The 22,506-nt window shown below is 40.5% G+C and overlaps 1 protein-coding gene across 1 annotated transcript in view; it reads left to right on the top strand.

Moving 5' to 3' along the window:
- angpt4 (angiopoietin 4) overlaps positions 1-22,506 on the top strand; it is a 29,330-nt gene that overhangs the window by 1,695 nt on the left and 5,129 nt on the right. Inside the window, exons 3-4 of the mRNA XM_030779101.1 lie at positions 20,133-20,288; positions 20,445-20,566. Of these exons, the coding sequence (XP_030634961.1) occupies positions 20,133-20,288; positions 20,445-20,566 (278 nt within the window). The remainder of the gene's footprint in view (positions 1-20,132; positions 20,289-20,444; positions 20,567-22,506) is intronic.

The raw sequence follows: 22,506 nt of genomic DNA, 5'->3' as shown, positions 1-22,506 counted from the left end.
AGGTCCATTCAGACAAACTAAATGCAACACATGGGTTACACTTCAGGAGATTTATGCTGAGTTGCTCTTGATGAAAATGCTTAATAAATGTGTGAGTGTGGTGTGTGTGTGTGTGTGTGTGTGTGTGTGTGTGTGAGAGAGAGAGAGAGAGAGAGAGAGAGAGAGAGTGTGCGTGTGTGTGAGAGTGTGTGTGTGTGTGTGTGTTTGTGTGTGAGAGACAGAGAGAGAGAGAGAGTGTGTGTGAGAGTTTGTGTGTGTGCGTGTGTGCGTGTGTGTGTGTGTGTGTGTGTGTGTGTGTGTGTGTGTGTGTGTGTGTGTATGTATGTATGTGTGTGTGTGTGTGTGTGAGCGAGTGTCCCTGCTGTGCCACCCAAGTCGATGAAACGATATGGGTCAATAAGCCTTAACTGAACGGGAAAGAGAAGTGTGACCTTTTGACTGGGGATGTGAAGGAGTAGGATCAGATAAGATTATGGAAAGATTCCTCTCATCCCTCTGCAGCTCAGCCAAATCTGACCAGCCTACATACAAAGGTCTGATTGTCGAGTCAAATTCAAACAGAAATTCACGGTTTTGTGTTATTAATTAAGTCAGCATGCATTCCTGATGTTTGTTAAAATGTTTGGTAAATGTCGTCAACAACAAAAACCAAAGGAAAAAGTATGTTGGTGTATAATGAGGGGTTTGTTTAGGTTTATTTCAAATGACTCAGCCCTAATGAGCGCATGCCCTGCTTGGTCCAGAGAGAACGCATTCTCTTTGATGTGGAGCTAAACATGGTCTACCTGATAGCCTGGAACAATCACCAGCAGCAAACGAAACCCACAAAGTGTCTCTGCTCTTTGCATTCTTCTAATAAAGAATGACAGCAATGAAGAGAGAGAGAGAGGAAGAAGAGAGGGGAGGGCAGAGAGAAATAGATGGGGAAACAGAGGAGGGAGAGAAAGAATGAGAGAGACAGACAGAGATAGAGAGAAACAGACAGACGAGAGAGAGAGAGAGAGAGAGAGAGAGAGAGAGAGAGAGAGAGAGAGAGAGAGAGAGAGAGAGAGAGAGAGAGAGAGCGCACTGGGACCCATTTAAAATTTTTTGCTTATTTTTGTGTAATGGCTTTAGTCCAAAAGATTTTTCTGGAGAAGAACTCCTCAACCATCAAAGAAGCAGGGGATTAGTGATTGTATGTCCCATTTAGAACAGTTTGAGATATCACACCCCCCCCCCTCTTCCCTCCTCCAGCACCAGCCCTCTCTGAGTCAAAGTACTGCAAGATAAAAAAAAAAAAAAAGAAAGAGGGTGTAGTCCTTCAGATCACAGGCTATCCCTTTGACGATATACCACAGATCATTTTAGTCCATATCTCTGATAAATTTCTCTCAGCTTAATGAGTCAGTGATCCTAAGAGAAAAGAGAAAAGCAACATTTTGTAACTGTCCTTGTGCTACAGTTACTCATAGCCAGAGGAGAAAGCATGTAGAAAGGATTACCAATGAGGGATTACCATTACTATCTGAGAGCCTTTTTATACAGCACTTTCATACGTACTGGGACAAACCAATGGCCAAGCAGTCCTACTTCAGAGGATTCTCATCCTTAACTTATTGGTTTGGCTAATTAGTGTTAAATTACAAGGGCTCCACTTTGCCATGAAAACGTGTTTAGACGAGAAGGCTGTTATGACTCTCATTAAATCGAATGTTGCTCAATAGTCATGCTGTAAAGGGGCCTTGTGAAAGAGAAAAAAAAGAGTCAAAACATGGGGGAAAAAAAACCCTGAAGTGTATAGTTGTTTTAATAATGCGGTGCTCAGTCCTAATGAAACATTCCCCTAACAAGCCCCTGCTGACTGTGTTAATGGGTTTTGTCTCGGGGTTATTGCTCGTTTCACTCACGTTTGGGGAATTTGAGACTGGGTAGCTGTGCTGAAGATAGGAGAGGACAACCTTGGGAAACGCTGGTGAGTTTATGGAAAACTGGGTGCCTCTCTCCATTCGTTCACAGCCTCGTTAAACCCCCTCATTACAAACACCATCCCCCTTACAGGCATGGTCACAGCTCTGACTGGTTAGTCATTTATCAATGCGAGAATCAGACTTTTGGAAAGAGAAACACATCAAAACGGCCTGTCGGCACTGCCCCCTCCACATGTTGCCACGTTGTCAAGAATGTTCGCTGAAGGCTCAAAATAAAAATCATATCCGTGTGGGAAAACAAAAAATATATTTGGGAGTTACTCCTGTAGCATGAGAAACTCAAAGACCATAGAGACCCGAGCTTTCTAAAAGAGTTTTGCCTTTAGGTCCGTGTGCAGCTACAAGGTAACATTACCACACAGATATTTAATCAATACACCTGCTATGAGGTTTGGCTGGTTTTGACTGAACATCTGATAGTTCCATGTTTTGTTCAGTTTACCTAAAGGGGGGGGGGGGGGGGGGAAGAAAAAAGAAAAATAAAGCTTTAATCTTTTTTTTAAAAGACTCTTTATGCATTATGTGCATGAAGAAGTAAGAAAGAGAGAGAAAGGATGAGTGTGCGTGTGTGTGTGTGTGTGTGTGTGTGGCCTTTTGCATTTGCATATGTGCATAAGTACATGTGTGTACGAATATATGGCTTCGATCAGAGCAGAACACTCTCAGCTTGTTAAATAAACATTTCTCTCCAGTCTATCATCCATAAACTGAGATGGCAAAGGCACAATGACTGGTGAAGGGGGGGGGGGGGGGGGGGGCATTAACTAGCACTAATCTCAATATGGCAATATTGAGGTATTGGGGTAACTGGCTGTAATCTCAGAATGGTGAGGGGGGGGTAACTGGCTGTAATCTCAGAATTGGGGGGGGGGGGGTATTTGGCTGTAATCTCAGAATGGTGAGTGGGGTAACTGGATGTAATCTCAGAATGGTTGGGGGGGGGGGGGTAACTGGCTGTAATCTCAAAATGGTGAGGGGGGTAACTGGCTGTAATCTCAGAGCTGTCGCCTGTGTTGTCATCAGTCGATGTGAGAGTGCAGAATAGCCAACTGGCTCCCACACAATGATAAGAAAGGCTCTTGGCTTGTTTTTGGTTCACTCACACACTTGGTGCCCCGTTCCTGTGATGGATCCATTCAGGGCAGGCCCCAAAACAATCAAACAGAGCAATATTTCTCCTCAGTCAGACCCATCTCTGTTAAAAGTGAAAGTGCCTCTCAACAATTAAACAATGCACTTATTGCAGTCAGGGGAAAACAGAAGTGTTCTGTACGTATGTATGTGTGTGTGTGTGTGTGTGTGTGTGTGTGTGTGTGTGTGTGTTCGAGCAGAACTAAATTGCTTATCAGGAAAAAAAAAAGTTACACCCCCCATCCCCCTCCTGAACACTCACCCAGAAAGCGTCTTTTTTTTGTTCACCTTGCCACTTTCTTTTAAGAGCAAAATGAATGTGATACTGCTGTCAATGTGGGGTGGTCGAGGGTTACAGTGTTTTAGAGACAAACAACCGTGTGTGTTCATCTCTCACTCACAGTGTGTTATGTTAGCCGTTCCTAAAGTTTGGGAAGAAACAACTTTCATTTGCGTCCTTGCCTCCATGTAGTTTGTCTTTCAACATTCTATTTGCACAAAGTCAGAGTCTCCTTCATGTCCACGGAGGGCTTTTAAAATACATCATGCATACGTTCGAGAAAATGATTCAGATTCGGGTGTATCGTTTCACCCTTTGGGCATCTTGATTACCAAAGCACACTGGAGTTCAAACCATTTCCCTTTTCCCACAGTAAGGTGAAAATGACCGAAAAGAAATAGGATCTTTCATAATTTCATATGATCTACCAGTACACGGGTTAACATTTAATCAGGGATACGATCTGGGTTTTATCGCAGTAATGATTGGAGTTGTAGAGTAAACAGGACTGACCTGACAACAGGCTCTGATGTTGACAAGTTCACCGTACTGATTCTGGTCCAGCGTCTTGTACTTTATCACTGACAAAACTCTGTGCTCTGGGTGATTTGTAATACATGTCCTTAAACATGGAGAGACGCTTCAGAGTGCTTGGATACTGGTAAGGGGAGAAGTGTCGACTCAGTAACGCTCAGGTGCGTCCTCCCAAAAAACATGACAAAAAAAACAAAAAACACAATAAGAAAAAACTTTTGGCTGATTTCCCATAAAGCACCGGGAAACACTGCTCAATCTGAGTTTTCATCCTTTCCTTTTTCTTTCTTCCATTGTCTTTTTACAGATCAGAGGTAATTGAAAATCTGGGCTTTGTTCTGTGTCTTTACTGAGCAAAGTGGTTCTTCACGGTCTGATCAAAGCACTACTAAGAGATCTGATTAAATACTGAGAGTGGATGAGAGGGGAAAAAAAGCTTTGAATCTGTGCAGTTCAAATTCTTGGTTGATTCTGTCATTTAGAGAGAATTACTGTACAGTCCTAAACACACATTGCTCTGATAACTGTGTTAGGCTTCACTTTTTCCACATGATTTGTGCTTCAACTTTGTCATAGGAACAAGTGTCTTGAATGAACAAAATGATGTTAAAAGAATTTGGAATGATTTAATGTGTCGAATGATGTAAAGAGTTGTACTTATAGAGTTTCACTTGAATTTGGTTTAGGCTGCTGACGCTATCAGTTGGTCATGTTTCTGTAGATCCACATGGATGTGTAAACTGATCCAAACCAAAAGAGTCATTAAAAAGCAATGAAATCTAAAGTTTTCTTGGTGAGCATTTGAAATTCACTGTGGCAAAACCAGGTGGCATTTGTCATCAGATGTAAACACCAAAGCCTGTGTTCTTATACACTCAGTGGAATGCCTCATTGGCAAGAAAGAATGAGGGATCGACAGAGCTGATTGCTACAATCTCATTTAAGCATAGGGATTCAATAATGACTTGAGATGTAGCTCCACCCCTTTCATGACTGATTGGCTGGACACGCACCCATAGGCAGAAAGCTGAAATGCTTACTTAAGTTCTCAGTCTCACACAAAGGACAAGACAGCTACACAGAAGGCATAGAAATTGATTTCTTGAAATTCCCTGATTCTCTGAAGGTGTTCTTAAACCCATGTGGTGGTTGAACTTGATCTTCATCGAGTTTGGAAGTGTGGACGAGTTTGGAAGTTTGGTCAAGATGTAGAAGGAGAGTGCTCCTCTGTGTAACTTACGGACAGACCTGAAGAAATGAGATTCAGAACACAGAACACTCTCTTACTGAAAATTATCTGTTGACCTGTTTCAATGAAAGTGCAAAGACACTTGGGCTGTCAGGGGGCAAAACTCACTCTGTGTAATGATTGGTGAAAGCAAGCACCATTTCCTCTGTCTAACAGCTGCACTAAGGCATGTGTTTGGAGCATTTTCATGTGTCAAATCAAAATGTTATTTGATTCACCACAGGACATAGCAGGACCACAAAACCAACCACAAAAAGTCAGTTTGTGTATGTGTGTGTGTGCGTGTGTGCGTGTGTGTCTGTGTCTGTGTCTGTGTGAGTGTGTGTGTATTCACCATGCAGAGGGATAACTTGGCAGTCCAGCAGGACTCTCTCTCCAAATTTCTACTTTAGTCCATTACCCTGAAAACAGAGCAGCAGTAACTAGAGGAACCAGGGGGACGGCACTGGAGAATGGGAACATCTGCTGCCTGTTCAGCTTCACCAGTGCTCCACTGCCTGCCTCAGCTTGTTCCTGCTCTCAGATCAGTGTCTTTGATGACAAACAGCAGATTTGTCTACAAACACACAAGGGACATGAGAACTTCAAACATTCGGAACATTTGGCCAACATTTATAGCAACATAGTGACCTGTTGCAATAGAGTACATTTCGTAAAATGAGAGGGCTTATTTCCGACAAGAAAACATGGTTGTTATGTGGCCCTCTTAACTGATTTACTCAATCAGGACTTTCAATGGCAAACATGCATTTTCTTTTATAGTGAAGACCATGTTGTTATTGACGTGATGATGGTTTGACATGAGCAGGCTTGCGGAGGCAGATGGTTGTTTCTCAATCTATGGTAGCTGTCTGGCAGACTTGACTAGTTTATTAGACGATTCAGTGTCTGGGTATGCAAAATTATGACTGAGTGAAAATTCTCTGTGATTGGATAAAAGTGAATTTGAAGCGAGAAAGTATTAACCCAAAACACATTTTAGGTTTACACTAAGCTTTTAAAAGCCTTCTGTTTTCTTTGTGTCTTAGAGAAAACTGTCTAATAGTCCTAACCTTGAATAGTATGAGTCATATTTGGGTTTCAAAATCAACTCAAACCTTTGACAAACTTTTAATACTTCATTTCCACAATGCTAATATTGAGCACAAGTATCTTTCATGACTCCAGAAACACAGAACAGTGACTTAACTGTCATTGTGTTTTCAAACTTTTATCTCTTTTCTATGTGCCCTCCTGAATAGCTGGGCTCAGTCCCTTGGATGCTAAGTCTCAGACAATGTCCACTAGCCTGAGTTTGTTTGTTTATTTTAGCTGGGGAGAGGAATCTTACTGCTCACACCACAGCTGTGCTCTCCCTTTGCAAAGGGTCAGCAGTCAAACCCTAGATTGGTTGCAGCAAGATTTCAATTGCTAAGTAAACACGCTTGACTTCCAACAGAACAGCGACTTTGATAATGATAATTAATGCTGGAATCTGGCTCAATCAAATATAGACTTAACCCCTCCACCTCAATATAATTACAAAACAAAAGTCAAGAAAAAAAAAAAAAAACATTTTCTTCTTTATAGCTTCTATATTTTGCTTAGCACAGCGAATAATACTAAATCAAATATCTTTCATCTGGGGACACTGAACAAGATGCTAGAGGGCTGGTTATTAGCATGTCTGTGAGTCATTCTGTAATGGAGCCAAACAGACACAGACTCAGTGTCAGGAGGTTACTGTCATAATATGCAAGAATATACAGTATACACATACACACACACAGAGTTTTTTCTACACGATTCAAATGACGATGAACCCCAAGGAAAAAATAGTCAAATCTAACTGAGAGTGATGTATGACTGATCTGAGATTGCAGACATGAACGCTCTTAGTGTGAGCATGTTTTCTCAGTAAGAATTTGAGGGATCAGTTTTCTATCCCCTCTGTGGTCCACCATCTTCTCAAGTCATCCCTAAAAAATGTACATATATATCCCCTCAGACAGGAAAATGGTCTAGGTTATGGCTTTGCAATAATTCTCTGGATTTCATATTAATGTTTATGTCAGTGTATGCATCCTCTGTGTGCAGTCTTTGAAGCTCCTTTACCTCAGAGGGGGATCTCATATGACAAAACCATCAGTGAGGGCAATTTGTGCTGAACAACCCCCATAATGACAGACCTACTGACCACTGGAACTTCTCCTTTGGCTCATAAAGGAATTCTGCTCCAAAAAAGGGAAAAACAATTGCTTCCAGTCAAGCTCTGCTGGAACCTTCCCCTGAAAGAATTAATGAAATATGGAGTTTATCCAACACAAGGCCTCCACATGGTAACAGTGCGGTGATGACACACCAATCTGAAGAGATATCGCTGAATTACATAAAACCACCACTAGGACATGCGAAGAGCAAGATTTACTTTATCTCTAAAGAGCAAGATCATTTCTCTACATTCAGATCAGAGTTATCTACAGTAGTGTTACTGGAGTCCTCTCTCTCTCTCTCTCTCTCTCTCTCTCTCTCTCTCTCACTGGAAAATGATTTATCTCTATGGGACTTGGCAGCATTCAGCATTTCTCTTGCCATTATGATAGTCTGAGTAGCAGAGTGCTAACATATACTGGAGGGGATTAGATTCATGTTTGTTTCTTTGGATTTGTCTTGGTCCTGCTTTACAAGGCCAAACTGAACTGCTGAAGAAACATAAGTAGGCATGCATGTTATGTGTACAACTGGGATTCTTATTCCTGTACTTACAGACAAAACAAACAAATGCAAAAACCTTTCTGAATCTTAAAAACTATTGCTCATGAATTTCTGAGCCTCATCTGTCTTATATTCTTTGTCATAATGTATAAAATAAAATAAAAAAAAAACCACATTGTGTCCCCACAGCAAAGAGTACCCTGATCTCTGGCAGAGAGATAGGGGGATGGAGAACAAGCAGGTGCTGAAATATGGTCCAACTGGGGAAGATAGATTCTCACTGACTAATTTTCTGGAATGGGATGTATTCTATTGGACCTGATATGTGTCCCAAAGTGTATGAGACTCTGAGAATTCATAAGATGTAATGTTTGTTCTTATTGAATGTGAATGTTTGGTGGTTGAATAAATGCATTAGGGATGCACTGCACTTTTATATTCACCTTGGGAGATGGAATTAAGGTTATGGTTCACCCTGTCTTTGTGTGTGTGTGTGTGTATGTGTGTGTGTGTATGTGTGTGTGTGTGTGTGTGTGTGTGTGTGTGTGTGTGTGTGAGAGAGAGTGTGTGTGTGAGAGACGGAGAGAAAGAGTATGTGTGTGTGTGCGTGTGTGTGTGTGTGTGTGTACATGCTAGCATTGGGGGGGGGGGGGGGGGTGCAGTTGGAGGCATTTGGGTGCCAAAACTTGGCTCTCCTGGGTGTCCTCTCCTCTCTCCCCATTGTCTGTGGGGTTAGCTCAAGTTCCTGGGCCATGAAGGGACATGAAATTCCCCTTTTCATTCTCCCTAATGAACGAGCTCTGTGGTCTCATCCATCCTAGTAGTGCAGAGCAGAGTACAATTCACTGGGGATACAATTAACATGAAACACACATTATTCACTTCACCTCCTTTACTGACTTGGTATTGACTTTTTCTCCACTATGAAACTATGCATGTAACTTATTGCTGATCGTATTCATAATGTGTAAAAGGATTACAAGACATAAAACCCAAGAAATTATACCCCTCTTCATCCACTTGTTGACAGTCTAAACAGTAGTGATGTAAACTTCAGCTGAAATGTAATTTGTTGACCATTTGTTCAGGCAAAGCCATCAGAGAGCATATGTGTATAAGAAGCAATCCATGGTTCTATTAACATATTGCATATTTCTTAAATTTCTTGGAAATCAGCTTGAGAGGAGACAAGCCTCTGACATGCTCCTCTGACTTACTCCCCATGGTGAATGGATTCCAGGTAAATCTATTTACAAAGTCAATTCCACTTCACAAAGTACGCTGCTGTGAAAATGCTTCTGCACTGTAAATAGCGTATATTGGGTGGAACACATTTACCCCTATGGTCAGTTTGCTTCATTACATTTCCCATTCTGTCAAGCAGAACCCATTCTAATAGACCCATGGCACTCTGCCACCGTAAACAAAGACTTTCCTAGCCAACCATCACCACCGCCACTGGCCCAGAATGCTTTGCTCCATTCTTTGCCCTAACAGAGTCATCTGGGCCATAGCTTTTCAAAAGCTGTTGGAGACGCTCTGATAAATCTCTTTCCGGTGCTTGTCCTCTTGCTCTTTGCTTTGAGAGACCGTTGACTGTGACAGACGTATGTATGTAAGATGATGAATAATGCATAATTTTGACACTCTCTTGACGTGACTCATACCAGAAACACTGGGTACAACGTGGGGGGAAAAATGGCGAGTAAGCGAACAAATAAACTTGGCAGATAAAAGGACACAGAGAGAAAGAGAGAGCGGCCCATTCGCCGGCACTACCCTGTGTTGACTTTATCCATCTGGTCCTGATTTGGAGCCTGGATGAGTGAGATGTTTGTTGCTGCTGGATGGAGGGGGTGTTCTGTAACCTCCATGACTCTTGACGCTCTGGGGAGCGGCGCTTTGAGGCTCCTGCTTAGCGTACAGAGTGGATAATTATTTAATCTGGCAGGAAAGAAACTTGGATGTAGAGAATCATGAGCAGAGACGAACATACATAGTGCTTAAGGTGAAATGGATTACACTCACTTCCATGTCCAAAATAGCTGAAGTTAAAACCGCTTCAGAAAATCTGAATGCAAATATTGTCATACCTAGTTATGTAATAGCATAATATTGGCATGAAATCTATTTTTTCTCTACTCTTATACTGAATAGTGCAACAGTGACATGAAGATTTGGTTTTCTTAAGTCGTGTTTTTAGAGAGTGGCTTCTAAAAGTGGCCAGATGGTAGGACAGCAGTGCATAAAACCACACGCAGGGAGCTGCACTAACATTTTCGCCCCCAACAACATATTTCCCACACCTCCATACTCACCAAAATAGACTGAGTAATAATGTACAATCCCCAAAATACTCTAGAAATCCCTGTAAGAGAAAGGGAGTCCAAACATATTCACAAGAGTGAATATGCTGTTAACAAACAAACAAAAAAAACCTTGCTGTCATGGTAGACCATGTTAAACTGGTTTTGAACACACTTAAAACAATGTTTGAAAGCAAACATTATTCAGAGGAAACTGCTGTATTTGGGAATGGTTAAGGACATGTTATGTTTGCCTGTAGTACTCTGAAATCAAAGCATCCTCTGATGCCATTTGAGGATTATGTGGTGAATAACTACTACTCTGTTGGACAGCACAGGAAATATGTTTCTAGAAAATGTACATCCTGTTGACAGATCTCTTAACAACACTAGCCCGTTAGGTTTGGAGTCTTCACTCCCCCATGTCTCAGGCCAAAGTCCATGTGTCAACCCCCAAAATCCAAAAGCTATGCTTACATTATGACCTAGCAGGATATGTCACATCACTTTCCAACAGCCTGGAGAGTGAACTAGTGTAAGGATGACCCATTTACTGTCAGGAGAATGAAGAGGAAAACTTCCTTTTACACCCGTCTGCACTCTAAGACAGGAAGCAATTTCTTCTCAATGGGTCATCCACCCTGTCAGACCAACTTTGACATGACGACCACAAAAAAAATGCACTAAGTACATAGTTCTATGGTTCAAAGTACCATCGAGTACATTACAGTCTTTTTTGGGAGTGATCCTGGCCTCTGTGGTCTGGTCTAATCTGGTCTGAGCTGTCTTTCTTCTCTTAAGCCACAACGGTGAAATATCACTTTCATAATCATAAATATTACGGGCATTAAAAAACACATTTGCATTGCTTGCTAAATACCCAGTAAAAATCTTGGAGGGCGACAGCCTGAGCTTTGGTGTAAATGTCTCTCAGCAACCACAAAGCATTTTTAACACAATACATCCTTACACTATGGGAGATGGTCTGTGATGGTCTGTGGTCTGTTTAATGTTATGTTCCACAAGTTCCATGACTGTTATGACTGTTTGTGATAAAAAAAAAAAATGATGAACAGTTTATGAAATAATTAGGTTAGTGTCCTTGAAGAAGAAAAAGGAGAAGGAGAAGAAGAAGAAGAAGAAGAAGAAGAAGAAGAAGAAGAAGAAGAAGAAGAAGAAGAAGAAGGCCATCTACTGAGAAGCGATGTATGTAAAAGTTCATACAGAAAAATGTGGAGCTGTGCCTTGTAACCCCTGATTGACAGGTCTGTGGGTTTATGATGAATTCATGACTTCCTGACCCTAATGCTGAACTGGTGTCAAATAATCTCCCTGCTCCTGCTAGAGGAAGTGTCTGTGACTTACCTCAAGAACTGGCTCACTCTCTCAGATTAATCAGAAAAATGTGTCTAATAGAGTCCTTTAAGCCAAAAAAATTAAAAAATGGTCTGTCAGATTTAGAAGTGCTAGATAGATGTTGAAGCTAAAGTCTGACAGGGAAAAAACAAACCTAGGCTCACAAATCAGTCATACTCCAGAATGGTATTTCAAAAGCTGCTGTGTTTTGAAAAATTCCAATTTGAGCAGTGGAAAAAAATGACTTTGGCTGTTCTGATCACATTTATACATAGGTCATAACACATACAAATGAACAGAATCAAACAACCAGTGAAGCAAAACTGAAAAAAAATGCGGTTATTCCGCTGTAGACTTGGCTTGGCCTCGGTTTTTGACAGTCAGATCAAATAGTGGAGCTCTTAGGACATTGATGTCAGAAAGTTAAAATAGCAGTATCAGTGACCAATGTTAACAACCTAAAATATACAACATAACAATGAAGAAAGGGAAAGGGACAAAAGGGAACAGATCACAGTCATTGTCAGATTATGTTATATCATTAGCTGGCTATTAATTTTTTTTTTAATTGATTAAATAATTGATAATTTGCTGTAAACTAATATGACTTATTACAATAGATGGCAGAAGTCGTATGACGACTTTTGGTTTTAACGAGGCAGAAAACTTTTTTTTTGCAGTGTGAAGTTGAAACATAATCGCATTACAGAATTTAATGATAAAAACTTAAATGGTTACATTAGAAAAGAGGTAGAGTATAAATCTAGCCACAGAGCAGCTGACTGCTCAAAACTCCTCAAACAGCCTATGAAATCTTAATTGCATTTAATTGTTTCCTTGTTGAGTTGTGATCCATAGCACTGAAAGCAGCACGGACCATTAGTTCTGTTTCAAACGCTTGTTTAATATCAGACTTGCCCTTCCTGATTCAAGTCAGATTAAAGGAAACTCACCCATACCATTCTTCAATAATCTTAATTAGGAAATGAACAACTCAACTTTGTCGAACTCTGTGGAAAAACGAGGCATTCAGCTGGCCTGTTACAAACAAAACCAGCAGAGCAAGACCTGAGGGGCCTCACGATGCGTGTCTGGAAACGTCTTTCAAGACACTGGGGGGGGGGGATTAACATTGTTTTACCACTAAAAGTTTGACTGGACATGCGTCAGGAGTTGGGGGGGAGGGGGGCAGTCTGTTATTGTTTAGTGGGCTGGAGAGCCGCTCTGCCGTGGATGTCGGGTGATGGCCTGGACACAGACGAACCCCAGAGATAGTGAGGATTAGTTTGGAGATTACCACGCGGAGGGTCAAATGTCCAGATCGAGGACTGTATTTTCATTCATCGCTGCTCCTGTCATACCCAAGAGCTGTCTATGCCTCTAAACGGGATTCCACGTTTCAACTCTCTCCAACGTTTAAAAGCTTATTGAAAATACTACTCTAAAAGAATTAAAACCAAAATGATTTGTAAGTAATCTGAAATATTTTTGAAATATTTTAAATGCAGCCAAATCATAGTCGTCTAGTCTCATTAAAAGCAGTGTGTGGCGAATGAAAGCTGCATTTCTTTTTAGAGGTTGAGAGATGAATTTTAATTTGTCACTGTCTCAGTCTGTGTCAACCTTAGGTCAAGTTTGACAACAGACTTCTTCTAAAAAGGACAAAACAAATATGTGAAGGGAAAATGTGGAAAAAGAAAAAAAAGTTGGATGTTAATTTCAATCCTGAAAGGGTGAATAAAAGTGCAGTTATGGAATGTTCGCAAAATCTGTCATTGGTAATGAACATATGCCTTTATCTGTTTCTGAGACATTCTATGTTCTGATCATAGAGACAGATTTTAATGATCAAAATGACATGACTGATTATTGATCATTTATGATGATTGTCTTGGAAGCAGTAGATCCTTGCACCTCGCCAGTGAGTTATCACATAGTAAAATTAAGTTTTACTGACAATCTCATATAATAGTACTGCAAAAAGAAATGGTTATTAATGGTTATTGTTAACACATTAAAATTTGTGAATACTTCTAAAAAAAAACACCAGTCCATCCTTTGCCTTTTTTCTTCTCACGTTTTTACTCTCAAACATTTGAGTGCATTCATTGTATCTTTACAAAATTTCCACCAAAGAATTGGTTCTCTCTCTCTCTCTCTCTCTCTTTTTTTTTTTTTTTTTTGTTGGTTAAAACCTTCTTGACTCGAACACTAAAATAAACAGAGCTGATGTCACCACAAAATCAAGGAGGCATTTTGGGCAGTTTTTTTTAGTTTGATGCAGCTGTTACATCTGACTGACACTATATTAGCCCAGTTGCCAGTAATCTAATTTTAACTAGCTGGATAGCTCTCATTTATTAGTTACATTAGTTTCATATTTTTTCATTCATATTAAGTTTTTCCTTTATTAATCCACACAATGGGGAAATTTGACCTCTGTATTTTAACTCATCCAAGGTAGCGGTGAACACACACACACACACACACACACACACTAGGGGCTGTGAGCACACGCACACACTCAAAGCAGTGGGCAGCCACAGCTGCAGCACCCGGGGAGCAGTTTGGATTTAGGTGCCATGCTCAAGGGTACTTCAGTCATGCATATTGAAGGAGGGGAAAGCGCTGTTCATATTAGTATATAGATTTAGGCTTTCCTTTTCGACTCTAAGAGTGCTTTTACACTAGATCTTTTGGGGCGGACCCGGGTCTGCTTGAGCTGTCGGTACGGTTCGTTTTGTTGGTGTGAACGCTATTTTCCGAACTCGGGTGCAGACCGTGGGACCGTACCGGAGTCCTCCAGAAAACGGGGGTCTGGGGTACGGTACACTTGAACTTGAGTGTGGTTCACATTGGTGTGAAAGCTATCTGATCCAAAACCAAGAAGTAAATGCTATTGATGACGTGTAATTAGTTTTTTTAATTAACAGGCAATTTTAAAAATGCTAAGAATCTTTAAAAAAGTGACTAGAGGAGAGTTGTGTGGCAATTCATGCGTGTTCCATCTAAAAACTATTCGGGAAAAAACTGCAAGTAGCCACACTGTTCGCTCACCTTGAAGGTATGCGTGTAGGCCTATGCTCTGCAAGCAAAGCTGCAAATTCATTTCGCATTGCCGCCTGTCTCTGCAAAAACCTCCTTATCCGAGCAGCTCACATCACTCTTAGACAGCGGGACGCATTTATGGCATAGTGAAAATACCGAACACGGATATTTTGGTGCTGACAGCTTATTAACAAAAAGTTGAATAAGAAAACAAGTATAAATTGGCTTTCCATTTTGCCTCCCTCTTGCGCTGTTGCTTAGCGACATTGGTAAATAAAAGCTGCACGTTCCTTATGTGTTGATGGCGTTCAAAGGACCAGGGTTTGCAACCAAAAATGTAATGTGAAAGCAGACCAGCGGGGCCAGGGGAGGGTGGGGGTGGGGGGGTCGCACTCAGGGTAGGGACCAGCAAAATGGACCAAGTGTGAAAGCAGCCCAGGTGCAGCGTTCTGAACAGGCCTGTATACACCAGCCATGTATCAGTAGATGCATTATGAATTCCAGTTTATGGAAAGATGACCCATGTTTTTGCTCTATTACTGGCATGAAGGCAAATGGTTAGAGATCTCCTTAGCTGAAACCTTATTATTCGTCACCATTTTCTTCAAATATAATATATAGCCACTAAGAATAGATTGAGAACAAGAACAGCCTACTAAAAATGATTGACAGTGGTTGCCAAGCAGAACGCATTGTCCATGATGTCACCAGCACCAAGCCCAGTTGGGGGATTAGGTGACTTGCTCAAGGGTACCACAACTGTGAATGCTTCCTGCCAGTCCTGGGAACTGAACCGGCAACCCTTTGGTCACAAGCCTGATTCTCTAACTACTAGGCCATGGGCTGCCTGTAAATTAATGAGTTGAGCTTTATAGGGTGAATTCAATCACTGGTCACCTAAAACAATTTCTGTCAGTTTGATGCAATGACCAAACTTGGTTCAGTGGTTAGCACTGGTCAGTTGCCTCACAGCAAGAAGGTCCTTGATTCGAATCCTGGCCATCTTTGGTCCTTTCTGTTTGGAGTTTGTATGTTCTCCCCATGTTTACATGGGTTTCCTCCCACCACAAAGACATGCATGCAAGGATTAGTACTCATAAGGCTCCTGTCAGTGACCTTCACCAAGGCACTGGCAAAAAGACCTGGAGCTGGTCCCTGGTCCCTGTGTGTGTGACAAATAAAGTCAGTTTGCTTTGTTGTTGTTTGTGTTGGAAACTAAGGACGCGTTTTTGATGGGTTGATTACTTGATTTTATTTGACACATTAAAACATGCAGAAGTACAGTCATACATACATACATACATAGCTATCAAGAAGAAAAAAATATATTGTGAATGACACAGCGGAAGACATGATTTTACATTCCATTTTGTAATGTATTACATTCCAGTTGTTCAATGTTAATTTGTCTTAAAAGTTGCATGTATCAATAATGTGTTTGAGAGAATTGTAAGTGCAGTGAAGTAGTCAATATTTAATAAAATATGTCATTCTGCAGTGTTGTAGTGTGTTGATCAGATCTTATGTAAACTGGCAACATATCAAGTTTAGCTAAACTTGTGCTTGTTTGGACAGAGCAATCCCATTTCACTTAACGTGCAGCTGCATGTTAAACCTCTAAAATGACCGATTTAGTCGCACCCATTTTAACCTGTGGTTACTCCACAGCTCAGCTAATGACAGAGCAATTGGCCCCACATGATTTTAGTGCATTGTTTGCAATCTACATGTCCCAGTTCTCTTGGAATGACTGAATACCCATACAGATTGCCCTGTACTAAATCAGCGCAAGTTTAACAGCCTAATTCTCACTGATGCTATATCATTTTCAGTTACCGTGTGGTCAGTCTGAGGTTTTCCTATCAGAATGAAAAAAGACATCTGGTTTTAGTTAGCCGGCCAGTGTAGCAGACCCTACATGTACTGAGCACTGTTCCCAAGTTCTTATTATGGGTATGTCTTGTGTAATTTTAATCCAAGACAGGAAGCTAGGGTCAATTAACTGGTCAAGGCACACAGCATCTGAGGGGACTCAATGACAAAAGCAAGCAAAAGGGGAAAAAAATGATAAAAAATAAAAAAAAATCACAAAATCACAGTTTTTTGTGGTTGTGTTACCGCCAATTAATTCTTTCAACACAACCATTTTGCATGTAATTGTGAGTGCATCAGGTGGAATCTAAGGCATGATCAGGTTGGACATAGAGTTGTAAAAAGTTAATACTGTGAACAGAGTTAACACTGAGTTGCACAGCAAGAGCAAAGGGTTAAGCTAAATTAATGACAAAGAGGTAAAAATGTTACAATAAAAAGTCACACCTGGGAAAAATTGGATGGAAAAAAATAGATTGCATGATTTTGACACACCAAAATAGAAAAAACAATCACTATTTAAGTTGTAATTTTAACTAACCACATCAGTGGTGCAGTACTCCCTCTGGAAATTCCATGTTTATTTCAGTTACGATAAATTTATCCGTCATTCATTCCCCTTGGAGCCTCTCTGATATCTGGAGGATGCCATGGTTTATTTTTGTAGGGTTTGTGGAACATTAGAACCTGGAGGCTCTCCAAACTGCACCTTGACTGGCACTCATGTATGTTTCCAAGGACAGAGAGGCCATTTGGCCAGACAATCAGTCCATGTCTGATAATAAACTATTCATCTTGGTCTATTTTTTACTTGTTTGTTTCTGTGGGGTTTTTTTTGTTTGTTTTTACTTTTTTTTCTTTTTTACCCTGTCGGGTGAGGGGTCTTCAACCTGAGGAACCTGATGGACTGTTTCATGTGGGTGAAGCAGAGGCATGTTGTCCTCGTTGACCCAATTTTTGGTCTTTTAACTGTGTGTATTTGTAAAACTGAGACAAACCTCTCTATTTACTGTGCATGTACACCCCAGTAACAGTCTAGCCACTTCCCCTCTTTTCTGTTCCCAGAGCTTCCCAAGAGTTTCCTCCCTGCACTGCTCATGGAAGCGTATTAGAAGTAGCCTACGCTATTAGAAGAAAAAGACTTGTTTAAAAAAAAAACTGAACTGTGAAATGATTTGAAGTAGTGTACCAGAGCTGTAAACTTGTGTTTTAATGCAAAAACTTGAACCCAAAAACTAACACAGCAGAATTTTGTCATTGTAAAATGACATCTTTTGAGTTTTATGTCTCTCAAATCCTTGTTTTGTATCGAGCTTCAGCATCAGTCACACTCACTTGTTGTAGGGTTTATATACCTGATAATACAGGAGCTACGTTGAGTTCTGATTTATTTCTCAGACTATTTTTATGTCTCTTCCCTAAGAGATTGTGGAAGAATTTTGCCCCAAGCGTGACTCAAACAGATAATGTCAACCTTGGGAAACAGGCATGCTATCAAATGAGCCAAAGCCTCCAATCAATACCACACTCACTAAAGCATCCTCTGAGGGCCATGGCACTGAGCTTACATGGCTCACCTCTGTTGGCTGGACATGGCCAACATTATTGAGTGAAGCCTGATTCCACATGAGATATGAAGATATCTCCACATAAGATAAGACATGAACCAGAAAGCTCTGGGCAGCCTGTTTTTAGGAGACATTTTTGGTGAATGTATTTGGAAAGGATTTTGGTCTGCTTTAATTGGTAGGTAAGCTGTTTTTCAAAATTGTCAATTTGATTACTTACAGAATGGTGTTTAGTTTATGCCACAGTCAGTGAATGGCCTTTTTTTTTATTTCAGTGGTTAATTTTGACATAAAACAATTATATATGCAACAGGCTTCATAAATCTAGGCACAGAGTCCTAATTATCAACAATCCTAGTTGTAATTTCAACTTTGCTGTCTATTTTTACCATGTTAGTAAAAGTATGACATAGCACGCTGTAGTCTGTTTCGTTGCCATAGACACCCTGCACTGTAGCAACATACGGTAAAGTACAGCCAGGCTCCGGAATGCATCTGTCATGACCAATCTCTGTGGAGTGGGTATTCTCTGTGATGAGGTCACACAGCCTACCCTGTCACACAGCCGACCTCAGTCTGTGTCTATCTGAAATAGAGATAAATGTAGAGATAAATGTGAGAGAGAGAGAGAGAGAGAGAGAGAGGGAGAGAGAGAGAGAAAGAGAGAGAGAGAGACAGAGAGATTCTGACAGGCTGAACACTGGCCAACTGTGTGACACACCCATAATATGGCTTATCTGAGTTTACATAACAGCTATAAATGAATTTAATATATAATTCACAAGAGAAAAGGCTACTGCCATACTATAACATTACAAATCCACAACAAACCAGGACATTGTACATACTGTGAAAACCAATCAATATGCCATCTGGAGACAAAAGAAAAAAAAAAAACCCTCACAAAAAAGTAACACAAACATAAACATAAACACTCTAACATTAACCATTTATTTAATTTCACTCACTAATGTCACGGCTACATCTGTGAGTATTTGAAATTTAAGTGGAAATTTTCATATTGCTCAGAAATATGTGAGTATCATGTGTGTGAATGACACCCAGTGGCAGATTTAGGTATGGGTCATCTGGGCAGCTGCCCAGGGCGGCATCTTGCTGGGGACAGCATGAGGCACCTGCACAAAAAAATTTGTAATGGTGACATTTGCGCAATCAGTTTTCTATCGTTCATTTGCACATCACATCAATGTTATCATGTCGCTGTGTGGATCATCTAACCTTATCGGAGTGGGTGCCCTGATTCTAGTTGTGAGCTAGGCAAGCTGCTGCCTGTGAAGGACTCCCACTCAGAAGTACGGGATGGGGAGGGGGACGGGGATAGGTTGACCTTAGGTTTCCCCACTGGAAGCCTGAGATAGGGGGAGCTTGGAAGTCTATCAAATATTAGTGAAATCAGTCAAACTTCAAGATGCTACCAAATAAACCACAATTCTTTCATAACGCTGTGAATATATAGTTTCACAGACATATTGTTGCATTTTTTTCTGGTCTGAATGTAAATAGCAGTTTCAGCTTGTATGCCCCAGTGTGCCATACAAGCTAGAACAACTACTGATTAAACCCATTTCATCATATAGCCTCCTGAATTTGCCCTATCAAAATTCTGACCCTCAATTACCTTTAATTCATAAACAGTTGCCCATGACTGTGTATGGTATTTGAATGAGAAGTCATCTGTCTTCACACACAAATTATGATCAAATTATCCATGTTATCTAAACTTTAGCTGATCTAAAATAACTTCTTTATGTTAATACCCTGAACAATCATTTGGGAAAGATTCAAAGCCTGTTCGTCAGGTTTCTATTAGTGTAAGGTTCATTCTCCTGCTGGACATACACACTTGATGTTGTGTTACTTGTTAAATGAATTATTGCTAACACATTTTGGACAGGTTTACTCTCAGCTTGAAGCAGTTTGTTATTTTAGTCCAATTGTTTATCTTATGTGAGTTGAAAGTATGAAGGCCTATAAATAATTCAACGTTTGGCATGAGTACGTCTATCTCAAATCTAATGCCGAAGCAATAGCAACATTAGAATAACTTCCGTAGTGATTAACATCTGATTATCAGATTGTATTTTCATTCCTCTTGGTCACCAGCTAGAAAATTACATCCAGGAAAGCATCAAAACAGGAATGGTGCAGATCCAAGCTCATGCAGTTCAGAACCACACCACCACCATGCTGGAGATCGGTGCCAACCTTCTAACCCAGACCGCTGAGCAAACCAGAAAACTCAATATAGTCGAGGCCAAGGTGAGGAAAGCTTAACCTGATTACAGTCAGTCTTTGATTTTGTCTGAATGTCTAATAGAGAGTCAAAGTCAGAACTTGCATGGAATAGTCCTTCTAACATCATGAAAACCATGGGTTTCTTTGGTTTTAAAACACTACTATCTTTACTGGTGATAGGTGATGAATCAGACATCGAGAATTGAAATTCAGCTGTTGGAGAACTCTTTATCAACAAACAAACTAGAGAAGGAGCTCCTGATGCAGACCTCTGAAATTTCAAAACTCCGTGACAAAAACAGGTATCACACACACACACACTCCACTCCCAGTAATTCCACTGTCATCCATGTCATGAACTATTTCACAAAATAAAGCCTATATGCAGAACCCTTGTGTGGAAACATAAGTACACCCTGTGATTCAGTACTTATAGAGCCACCATTAGAAGCAATAACTTGAAGCCCACTTTTCCTAACTGCACTGCTTTAGTTCATTGATGTTTGTGGGTGTTCATTTATTCATGGCTCTCTTAAGGTCATGTCACAGCATCTCAGTGGGGTTGAGGTCTAGACTTTGATATGGACATTCCAAAACCATCATTCCCTTTTTTTCAGCCACTCGTGCTTGGGATCATTTTCCTGTTGCATGACCCGATTTAGGCCAAGCTTTAGCAGTCTGACAGATGGCTTCACATTTTTACTCTAGAGTACTTTCTTATAAAGAGGAATCCGTGGTCAGCTCAATGACTGCAAGGTCAGGTGGATGCCAAGCAGCACCAAATCTTCAGTCCTCCACCATTGTGTTATAATTGGTATGAGGTGTTAGTAGTTATAAGCTGTACTTGGTTTTTGACAAATGTGTTGTTATGCATTATGACCACACATCTCCATGTTTGCCTCGTCTCAAACAAATTTGTACCAGAAATCTTGTGTTTCGTTCAGATGCAACTTTGCAAACCTAGGCTGTGGGCCCGTTCTTTTTGGAGAGAAGGAGCTTTCTCCTGGCTGCCTTTCCATAAAAGTCATACTTGTTTCATCTTTTTCTGATCATAGAGTCATAAACCTTAACATTTAACATGTTCACCCAGGCCTGAAGATCTCTTGATCCCTTCGATTCTTTGCGATTTCCCTAAGCATCATGCACTTTGACCTTTGGCTGCAACACCCACTCCCAGGAAGACTGACAACTTTGTGTAATATTCTGTAGTTGTAAAGAATCTTTCTTACTGTAGAATGATGGATTGTAAATGGTTTGGAAATGGCTTTATAATCCTTGATTGATAAGCAGCAACGGTAATGACATAGTGAAACGTGTTATGTATTGTCTGTTATCTGAGGCTCAGTTATTCTAATTTTAGAAGTTGATAAGGACTAAACTAATGTTATTTAAGCCTTGACATATAAAACCACAGGACTCAAAGAGGGTGTGCTTTTTTCACTTTGCTGTATATATACAATACATAAACTCATGAACGAGAATAAGCAATTATATTTTTCTAGCACATTTGTGTTGATAAAGGGATAAATGCTGACATAAAAAGGTTCACTCAAATGTCAGATATGTTAATCGTGTTCAGCAGTAAATCCTCAAAACTCATAAAATATTTATGAGAGTGTGAGAGTATAATAGAGAAAAAAAAAGAGAGAGAGAGAGAGAGAGAGAGAGGGAGAGAGAGAGAGAGAGAGAGCGTGTTTTGAGGGATAAGAAACAAAAACTTTTCCCACATTTGCCAAGAGAGAGAGAGCATACCACAGGGCAGAATGTAGTAGTGGGAAATAATCCTGCACTAATTGATTGTTTGTGATGCTGAATAACTACAGTATAAACTTCCCTAACTTTCTCGCTGTCTCTGAGTGGACCCCAGGCTAGTTTCTGCTGCTCCCTTTCAAGCAAAGGGCAGAGGGATTTCCCAGAAAAAGCTCTCTAGATCACACAGATATGGACTGATGCAATTCATCTTCGGCAGGCGTGGGGGTCCGCAGCTGAGTCCTGTAGGGAGTTTTGTTTTGCTTAGACACTGTGGTCCACACAGGGTATCGTAGACAAAAAAAACCCCACAAAGGACAAAAAACAAAAACAAAAAAGAACTAAACAAAAAAAGAGTAAAAAACAACGGGCTGCTTCATAACAGAAAAAATGGGAGCCAGAAGCGATTAGCTGTCAATTTTCATTACTATTTGTCACTGACGTGCACTTGAGTAGGCAGCAGCAGTAAGCCAGGAAAAGTTAGCACTGCTTG

Source organism: Chanos chanos, chromosome 7 (assembly GCF_902362185.1).
Source record: "Chanos chanos chromosome 7, fChaCha1.1, whole genome shotgun sequence".
NCBI lineage: Eukaryota > Metazoa > Chordata > Actinopteri > Gonorynchiformes > Chanidae > Chanos > Chanos chanos.
Note: the sequence above shows the minus strand (reverse complement) of the source record. Positions and strands in the feature narration are given on the sequence as shown.